This window comes from Cornus florida, unplaced genomic scaffold (assembly GCF_030987335.1).
Source record: "Cornus florida cultivar Cherokee Brave unplaced genomic scaffold, ASM3098733v1 CherokeeBrave_3.0.0_Hap2_Chr04, whole genome shotgun sequence".
In the NCBI taxonomy this organism is placed as follows: Eukaryota; Viridiplantae; Streptophyta; class Magnoliopsida; order Cornales; family Cornaceae; genus Cornus; species Cornus florida.
This window is the reverse complement of record NW_026775574.1, coordinates 101,997,724-102,008,172: the sequence shown is the minus strand read 5'-3', so window position 1 is coordinate 102,008,172 and position 10,449 is coordinate 101,997,724. Positions and strand designations below refer to the sequence as shown.

The window sequence follows — 10,449 nt, the reverse complement described above, 5'->3', positions numbered from 1 at the left end:
ATATGTGTTTGGGATTAGCGTTTTGGATGATGCGATTAGCATTGTGTGATTTTGGCTTAGGATTTTGGATTTCTTTTGTGATCTTGATATGTGTATGGGATTAGCTTAGCATTTTGGATTATCCTATTGATCATGAATCCAATGAAAATTATTTTTGGGCTGTAGTTTTTTATGCTAGCAGTGTCGATTCATTTAATTTGTTATATCTTCATGTTAATTACTATTTCCAGATTGCTTTTTTTTCAATTCCTGTGGGAGTTCAGAATTTAATTGAAAGGAAGGTTAAAGTTGATAAAAAGGTCATGCACATGCTGAGTTTGAATAAAGTAATGTAAGGGCCAAGCAGAAGGTGGGTAACTGAGGAACTTTAGAAGGGATTGACACTACTAGCAAACCTCAATTTTGAATAACAGTTTTTTATGATTCTCAGATTCTAAAAGAAACTCAATTTTGAATAACCTCAATTTTGAATGTGGAATTCAAAATTAGTAGTTGCAAAAATACTAGTCTTTTTTACGACCCTTGGTTTATTTAATGGCAAGACTATTATTAGTGTGTATGGGAATAGAAGGCTAACGGGCATTCCTTTTTTATCAATCTTAGAGGATTTCTGTAGTGTCAGATAATAAAAAAAAAATAAAAATATTTATTTCTTTCTTTATTTTTATCCGTACCTAACTGTGAAAATATGCAGAATTCATATATGAAAAGATATAAAAAAGGTATCAAGCTAAATGATTCAAATTGTCAAGTGTACCCATTCCAAATTTTATTCAATCAAATGATTAATATATCTTGCATTAACAAGTGTATTTTTTTAATACACAATTAGCCCTTGAAATAAACTACACAATTAGCCCTTGAAATAAACTAGTTGCGATTTTTTAATGTTAGATTTTAAATTTAAAAAATAATTGATTGTTCTATGATTATAAATATATATATATATATATATATATATATATTAATTAGTTTAATTAAATTATACTAGTTACATGAAATGATTCTTTTTTTGAATTAAATATATATATTTTATTTCAATAATTTTTTAACCATAAAAATAAATTGAGTCTAAAAAACGGAAAATTTTCAGGGCCGCCAAAATATACGCGCTTCAGCTATCTCAAAAAAGCTCTGTGTTTCCCTCTCTCACTATCTCCTCCATCTTATAAAGCTCTAACATAGGCGATTAAATCCTCTCTCTCATCCCACTCCTACCTATTCTCTTCCGATAGAAATTGTCTCCGTCAACATCACTAACGAAATATGTCTTGAATGATACCCATTCGACTTCTCAGGGGGATTCAAAGATGATTTTGGGATTTTTTGGAAGCAATTTCAATCAAAATCAACTTCCAACAAGTGATTTGAATCTTCATTACAAGGTTTGTATCCAGAATCTTTCTTTAAAATTATGAATATTTGCTTAATTAGGGTTTCATATTTGTATGTTTGGGAGGGGATTTTGTTATTAGGTTTCCTAATATAAGCTCTTCCAATGACATATATATAGAAAGATTGATAAGTTTTTCCTTTTCTTTCTGTCGGCTCTATGCAAATTGGCGTCAAATTCAATTCGTTGCCCTCTCAACGTTTTCCCCAAGTATTCATCAGTTTTTGGCAATACAAAACACCATTTTAATCTCTTCGCTAAAATACAAAATCAAATATTCCTTTGGTTTATGAGATTTTTGGAAGAAGAATGAGAATTGGGGGCGATTTACTGAAATGGCCTCTTCTTCTTCATCTTCTCGCTCTAACGATTCTACACCGAGTCGGTCTCAACTCAGTGTCTGCGACATGCGAATTCAGTCTCACTGATGGCAACACGTTCTACAACTACAGCTTGGCAACTTCCATCCCTAAATTCCCCGCGCCCTCAGCGAAGATGGGTACTTCCCTCTCTCTCTCTCTCTCTCTCTCTCTGTGTGTATATATATATATATACATACACATTTACACACGTATATGACATGCTTCTTGATTTCGGTATTAATTTGTGATAATATTGTCATTGCAATGAATTGTATATAGACCCTTAGTATCACATTGGAGATGCTTACCTTCATTCATGATTTTAACTCACATAGGTTCTTTTTATATTGTAAAAATACTTGATAACATATAACTACATAGGATTAGAAATTTTTAATTAATTGATGGAAATTAAAATTCTTACACAATCTTGAATATGTCTTTTTTCTGTATTATACAATACTCTTTCCATCGAAATCATAGTTATATATTATTTCTTTATTTATTTAATATTCATAAATATATATATATATATATATATATATATATATATATATATATTAATTCCTTGGATTGAATATGTTGCAATAAGTTGCTTTAATCTGGCAAAAGCATTTAAGTACAAGCTTTACCTTCGATATGAAATTTTCTAGAGAGAATCCGTGGGAAACTTATTTACATGACTTAGTTCGAAATTAAAAGCTTTGATAGAAATGGGTTCAACTAATGGAGATATGAGTAGGATACAAGTATGAACAAGTGTATGACTACCAATAAAGAATACCGAACAAAAAAAGTACATAGTTTATATTTTGGCATATAAAGCACTAACTTCTTATGGGTAATTATGGCTGGACCTAAAAGCATAGATAGAAATGGGTTCAACTAATGGAGATATGAGTAGGATACAAGTATTAACAAGTATTTGACTCCCAATAAAGAATACCAAACAAAAAAAGTACATAGTTTATATTTTGGCATATAAAGCACTAACTTCTTATAGGTAATTATGGCTGGACCTAGCCGTCGGAGACGAGTCTCTCAGTCAGAGCATACTCCAATGCCCAATCTGACAGTCACATTTGCCAACATTTTCTCAGTCAAAACCTACCCCCATGTCCACACCGTCACCCACATCCTTGCCTACACATTCTCAGTTAGTGTTTTTTTTTCATGTATTTTGGTTTTGGTTAGGCACAGTAAAGTAATTTGTTATCATTAATCATTGGAAATGATTTTATTTTTCTTCTGAACAACAAATTTACTTTTTACTTTTTTAGTATGCATGCATGACATTGGCCAATATAAAATTCAGTGCTTTTTTTTTTTTTTTTTCCAGTAAATTTAATTTGACAGTGCTTATTTAGCTTGTGTTAGGGAAATGGATTTTGATCGGGGTAGGATTCAAAATAATGATAGGAATTCGATAGAGTACATGCAAGGAGTAAAAAACTTTATGGAAGTGGCTAGTAAACATGTAGATTCACTCAACCGGACTTGTTGTCCATGTTACAATTGTAATAACGTCTTGTTGCAACAATTAGCAGTTGTTGAAGACCACCTTCCCTGATGGGTATGCATCAAACATTTCTCGATGTGTTAATATCAAAGATTGCAAGCTATCGGGAATGAAAAGTCATGATTGTCATATTCTTTTGTAACATTTACTTCCGGTAGCAATACATGGGTACCTTCGCAAGGATGTATGTACCGCACTGACTGAACTTAGTTTCTTTTTAAAAAAATTGTGTTCAAGGACATTGCTGTTGGATGAGTTGGAGCAAATGGAAAAGGACATTGTCATTATATTATGCAAACTGGAATGGATATTTCCCTAGCCTTTTTCGACGTAACGGTCCACTTAGCAATTCACCTTCCTCATGAGGCCATCCTTGCCAGACCAGTGCAATATCGGTGGATGTATCCAATAGAAAGGTGATGTGTCATTCAATATTTTAATATTGTTTTTTTTCCTAGTTGATATTTTATAATTGTTGTTACAAGCCTTCTATTAATCTTATGTATATATTGTTCACTTAAATATTCTTTTATTGAATTGTAATAGGTTCTTGCATTCTTTAAAGACAACGGTTCGAAATAAAGCCAAACCCGAGGGATCAATTGCTGAGGCATATATTGACAAAGAATGCCTGACTTTTTGTTCAATGTATCTCAAAAGGGTTGAGACAGTGTTTAATCGAGATGAACGGAATTACGATGGCAGTCGAGGAAATAAAGGTCAGGACCTTTTTGTTTTTATTCGAGATATATGTCCTTTGGGAGCACCGACCTATTTCAATATGCCATTTAATGATCTTGATAAGGTTCGAATGTATGTGTTGAATAATTGTGATGAAGTTCTGCCTTATTAGAAGAAGACCTTGAGTTGTACTGGAATTAAAAAGAATGAGGCTAGTAATTCTATTAACATTTTTTAATAACCTAACCTACAATAGAATTAAATTAAATAAGTAATGGATAAATGATATGTTCAACTATTTTTTAATAACCTAACTTGATAACTCAACAATGAGGCTAATAATTTTATCAACATATATATTAGCAATGTGTTAAAACTTGTGCCACTTTGCCTCTGGTAGAGAATTAGGGGAGACCAAAAATACTAGGCACGTCTGAAGAATTTGAGTCTCCTATCTGGACTGTTAAGTATTGCAATTGATCTCCCTTATATTTTTTTGTTAGGGGAATTTTTTTTTTTTTCGACAGCACCTTTGTTGCCAATGCTAACTATAGAAACCAAAATCCAACAAAGCAAGACATGAACTAAACTCGTAAAACCTGTGCTTATCACCGGGATATTAAGTTTTTTAAAATACTCTTTAAAATTTTATTCTTATTTGCAGGTTTCACATTGATTGCAATCTAGCTTCCCTTTTAGATTCAGATTTCTTTTGGGATTTTGATACGTGTATGCAATTAACATTGTGTAATATTGGATTTATATGTTAGGATTTTGATATATGTTGGAATTATCATTTTAGATGATTTGTACATTTTAATATCTAAATTCTTAATGGAATATGTGTTTTATTTTCTATGTTTGATTATTAAATATATTGATTTTGAGTGATATGCTTGGATCTTGGTTTAGATTGTTTAGTTTATTAATATTTTAATTTAATTTATAGGTTTCAAATTTCAAATAGGTGAAATCAAAATTATATTATTGTATTAGTGGCAAGATATATTATTTTGTCACAATATTTAACTTATAGTGACAACATATTTATCATAACATGATAGATATATTGTGACAAAAGATATGTTTTGTCACAATAAAACAACATTTATAGTGACAAAATATTGTCGCAACATGATATATATATTGCGACATTTATTTTGTCACAATATTTAACCTTATAGTGACAATGTATTTGTCGCAACATAACATATATATTGCGACAAATAATTTTGTCACAATAAAATAACTTATAGTGACAACTAATTTTGTCACAATAAAATAACTTATAGCGACAACTAATTTTGTCACAACATGTCCCTATATATTGTGACGAAATTTTTGTCACAATAAAACTAGTTATATGGACAATAATTTTGTCGCAACATGTCCCTATATATTGTGACGAAATTTTTATCACAATAAAACTAGTTATATGGACAATAATTTTGTCGCAACATGTCCCTATATATTGTGACGAAATTTTTGTCACAATAAATTTAATTATATCGACAATAATTTTGTCGCAACATGTTATATATATTGTGACTAAAACTTTTGTCACAATAAAGTAGCTTATAGTGACAATATTTTTGTCACAACATAAGATGTATATTGTGACAAAAGATTTTGTCATAATAAAATAGCTTATAGCGACAATTTTTGTCACAAAAAGATTATACATATAGTGACAAAAATTGCTTTTGTCACAAAATAGTAACAAATAGCGACAAATTTCATAGGTCTTGGAGGTCTTAAGGTGACAATTTTTGAATATTTTACGACAAATATTTTGTCGCAATTTTTATTCATTTTGTGAGAAAACATATTTTGTCACAATATATCTCTCCTCTAGCGACAAATTAACATTTGTCACAAAAAACATATTGTGACCGACTTCTAGTGACAAACCGGTGACAAATTTTTTTTTTTGTCACGATAATCTTATTGCGACAAAATATGTACTTTTAGCGACAAATTTGTTTGTCGCCAAAGACCAGATTTGTTGTAATGAAGTTTCCTGTCAATATTCCAAAGGCACACTTTATTGGATTCATTTTTAGCTTATGAGCCCTTATCCTCTCAAAAGATGCTTTGAGGTAAACTAAGTGTTCTTTCTTCGTTGTTGATTTCACCACCACATCATCAATATATACCTCCATAAATTTGCCGAGCATATCATGAAAAATAGAATTCATAACTCGCTGATATGTGGCACCAGCATTCTTCAACCCAAAATGCATTACCATCCATTCAAAAGTCCCAATCGATCCGGGAAAGCTAAAAGCTGTCTTTAGAATATCCTCCTCGGCTATATAAATCTGATTATAGCCTGAGTGTCCATCTATAAAAGACATAATTTGGTGCTTTGCAGCCGCATCAATCAATTGATCGACTATCGGCATTGGATATTCATCTTTTGGAGTTGCCAAGTTTATATTTCGGAAATCAACACATATACGCAATTTTTCATTCTTCTTGATAACAGGGACTACATTTGATAACCATTCAACATACCTTGTAGTTCGAATGAAACCAGCATCCAATAATTGTTCGATCTCTACCTTGACTTTATCAACCACCTCTTGAGACATTCGACGAGGTGGCTGTTTATATGGCTTGTAGCTATCTTTAATGGGCAGCCGATGTTCCATTAGATATCTGGCTAAACCAGGCATTTCCTCATAATTCCAAGCAAAACAGTCACTGTATTGTTTTAACATGCCGATAACCTCGGCTTGCAATTTTGGTTCTAACAGTGCACTAATGTAAGTTGGTCTAGATTCTACGTTACTGCCTAAATTCACCTCCTTTAATGGATCTTGAGTTTCTGCTTTGAGATCATCAAGCTTAGCTGGTGCCAATTCCAAGTCTTCCAATTGAATAACATCTAACTTTTCATTATCGATGTGATCAGCTTCTGCAAAATTAACCGATGGTCCTGGCTCTATTGTTACTTCTTTTTCTAGCCGTTTTTCGGCTATGTATGCTTGTAGCCTAATTCAAGCGGCCCTAAAAGGCTGCTGCCGAGCAGCTTCTCTTTCAAGTTTCGCTTCCATCAACAACTTCTTCAATTATAGCAAGCCAAGGGAACTCTACCTTCGGCCTAGTACTTTCTTTCTGTAATTCACCGATTTCCCGATCAGTAAGACTTCTTCTCATGGTTGCTGATGTGGGTCTCCCGTCAGCTCCTGTTCCCACAAATCGAATAGGAACACATTCTTCATCATACAAAACAGCATCTGCCGAGTACACTTTTGCCACCAATGGCTTGTCATCGGCATTCACTATCTTCAACTTATCTCCATCCCAAAAGATTAGCATCTGGTGTAATGATGATGGAATGCACATATTTGGATGAATCCAGTCACGGCCTAATAACAAATTATAAGAAGTCGTGGACTCGATAATAAAAAATGCCGCAAAAGATGTTCTTCCTCCAATTTCAACCTCCAAGGGAAGAATTCCTTTTGTTCTAGTAGATCCTCCGTTAAACTCACAAATTGCTACATCAGTGGGAATACCATCTTCTATACTCTTACCGAGTTTCTTAAAAGTATTAGCCGGAATAACATTTAAAACCAAGTCATTGTCTACCAAAACTCGGTTAATAGGTTGGCCTTCTACCCATACCTTAACATACAAAGGCCTAAGTTGTTGAGTCATTGCTAACAAAGGTATCTCAAAGATTACCTTTTTTGCCGATTCTGAGGAAAGAATTGATAAATTCTGAATCGGCTGAGTTCTTCTTCCTTCTGATTTACATCTATCTTCTGTTTCCTTCTTATTTTCTGTACTTGCAGTTAATGACAATAGGGCCTGGAACATTGTTGGTAAAACAAATGCCATATTACATGACATTTCATCTGGGAAACTGCCAAATTGAATTCTGAACTCATTTTTGCGTCTGGGCCATGTTAGCTGATGCTCCTCTTCCTCATCGGGTTGGTCTTTATCTGGAATACTAACTTCCTCGGCTAACTTTTCTTTGCTTACCTCTTCAATTTTCCTTTTTTCCTCGACCCTTCTCCTTTGTTCACTGTATTTCTGAGATCGAGTAAGGCCTCCATTCTGATATTGTTGAACTTTAGGGAATTTTGGGTGATTGACTCGAGTCCATCTGCCCTCCGCTGAGTTTGTTTTGGGTATTACAGTTCGCACCTTATATGAATCGGCTCCCTTTTGTACCCAAATTTTTGATTGAACTGGTGACCTCCTTTTAAAACTAGGATGCCGATTTTGTGGATGAAATCAGCTAGATATATTTTCTTGCTGATTTTGCTTCTCCGCCTTAACATGACTGCTGCTAGAATCATCTTGCCGAAGTTGTTCACCAGGCTTAATTGGGAATGTAAGCCTCTCAAGAATTCTTTTCTTCTTTGGTTGAACCTCCATTGTCTCTTCTTCTTTAGGCTTCTGCTTTCCCTTGCAAATTGGGCAACCCTGGTCTATCAGGGCCAATTGGGCCTACCTCAACTATTTCTGCAGCTCTGCCATCTTTTTAAGGGTCACATTTGATGAAAGGAACTCATCTGATGCCTTTTTAGCCTCCTGCTGATTTTCTTGCTTGGCTAAGCTTATCACATTAGTAAACGCGATTATAGGGAATGGATTGGTGTCCACCTTCATGGTCTCTGAAGTTTTCTCTGGGAACTTCAAAGTACCTTCATCGATAGCCTTCTGCAATAAACCTCGTAGAATAGTACGATCATTAGTAGCATGGTTCCAAGAGTTATGATGCTTACAGTATTCTTTCCCTTTTAAGTCATTTGTCGATGGAATCTTATGCCCTTTAGGCAAAGATATCATTTTATTGGCCAACAAGTGATCAAAAATCTGATCTGTTTTTGACAAATCAAAAGAATAACTTTTCCCAATATCGGCAGGACCTTTCTTTGGTGTCGATATTGATGTTGAACTGCCCCCCGTGGTCAGCTTTGGTTTAACCAAAGCTTCACAGGTTTATAGTTTCTTGATATTAATCTCTATCACGTCAACTTCTAATTTATCTCCAACTTCTACCGAGAATACCTCATAATTGGGGTCCTTGTAATAGGTACCTTTAGAAGTATTCCTCCTCTCTTTCTCTTCTTTAAGTATCTTCTCATACCGAGAATCCCTGTTTACTAAATCGAAGAGATCTTGAAACTCAACCCCATCAAACCTCTTGCGATGTTCAATGTCCAAATCGTTTAATGCCAACTTGATATACTCTGGTTCTGGCAAGCTTACTTGACATTTAAGTTTAGCTTTTTTGAACCTAGCAATAAAAGTTTCAACTGATTCGCTTGGCAACTGAGTTAAACGAGATATATCCGCCAGCGTAGCTTCTGCCTCTGTTCGGTGGAATTGGGTATGAAAAATGTCCTCCATTTCGTCCCATGTCCGAATAGAATTGGCTGGTAAATTGCTGTACCATTCAAATGCTACCTCAGCGAGAGAACTGGAGAATAACCTCATCCTCAGCCAAGGACTAGGGCCTGCTTCACCACATTGTGCTGTAAAGCTCGCAATGTGCTGCACCGTATAAAAATTTTCTTTACCACTATACATGGAAAAATCGGGATACTGATAATTTCTAGGCAACTCATGAGCATCGACATGATCGGGATAAGGCTTTTTGTATACTGGCCGAGCACGTCTGGGTCCCTGTGCTACCTCAGCCTGTATTAAAGCCAAAATTTGAGCCCTATCGATCCCTGCATTTTGTCCCGGAGGATCATTTGGGTGCAATGGAACGAATGGATTAACCCATTCTCATTGTTGATTCGCATTGCCTTGCCCCCCAGCAACCGCCGGAGGTACCAATAGATTAGCTCTGCCTTGGTTTTGGTTTTCAACCACCTCTTGCCGATCTCTCACCACTGGAATTGGCTACACTGGTGGACGCTGCACATTCTGATTATGTTGATTATTCACTGGTGGTTGATACATTGGCACTACAGTTACTGCCGGCGGATCTGACAATATTGGTGGGTTACTAATCGGCACGCCAATAGTAGGATTCGGCACATTGCCGATCGCAATACCCAACGGTTGAATTGGCATCATGCTGATTGGCATTCTGAGGGTTGGATTTTGCAGCATTGCTCCCGTCATTGTTGTCCTTCCTTTTTCAGGAATAATTACCTTTGATGAAGAAATATGCCGACCCAATGATTCATGCACATTTGAAGCTTTAGCCTAATCAGATCGGCTTTGCACCACCAATATCTGAATTGATACTGCATCCATTTTTTGATCCATCCCATCCATTCGGGCATTAACCTTTTCCATTCCTTGCCGAATGGATTCAAGTATTTGCATGACGGGAACATCCGATGGGAAGGAAACCCCTGCTGTATGAGATCTGACTTGACCAGTTGGTTGGACTTCTTCTTCCTCTTCGTCATTCGAATTCGTATTCTTTGTATTCTTCTTGGGAGGCAACTTTGTTATAAATAAATTATTCACCTAGTGGGTCCCACCGGGTGTGTCAAAAATGTTGACCTTAA

The 10,449-nt window shown here is 35.0% G+C and overlaps 1 protein-coding gene and 1 long non-coding RNA gene across 2 annotated transcripts; one reads left to right on the top strand and one right to left on the bottom strand.

Annotated features, from left to right (window-relative positions):
• The first annotated feature begins 1,105 nt into the window (after nt 1–1,105).
• LOC132304284 (uncharacterized) lies at nt 1,106–4,090 on the top strand. The gene is made up of 3 exons (XR_009481561.1): nt 1,106–1,892; nt 3,512–3,690; nt 3,821–4,090. It is a non-coding gene; the product is annotated as an uncharacterized LOC132304284 (long non-coding RNA).
• A 4,341-nt stretch (nt 4,091–8,431) lies between these two features.
• On the bottom strand, nt 8,432–10,054 carry LOC132305484 (uncharacterized). The gene is made up of 3 exons (XM_059803121.1): nt 9,905–10,054; nt 8,987–9,619; nt 8,432–8,890 (listed from the first exon to the last, which is right to left on the bottom strand). The coding sequence occupies exons 1-3, from the start codon at nt 10,052–10,054 to the stop codon at nt 8,432–8,434; spliced, it is 1,242 nt and encodes a 413-aa protein (XP_059659104.1).
• Between the last annotated feature and the right edge of the window lie 395 nt (nt 10,055–10,449).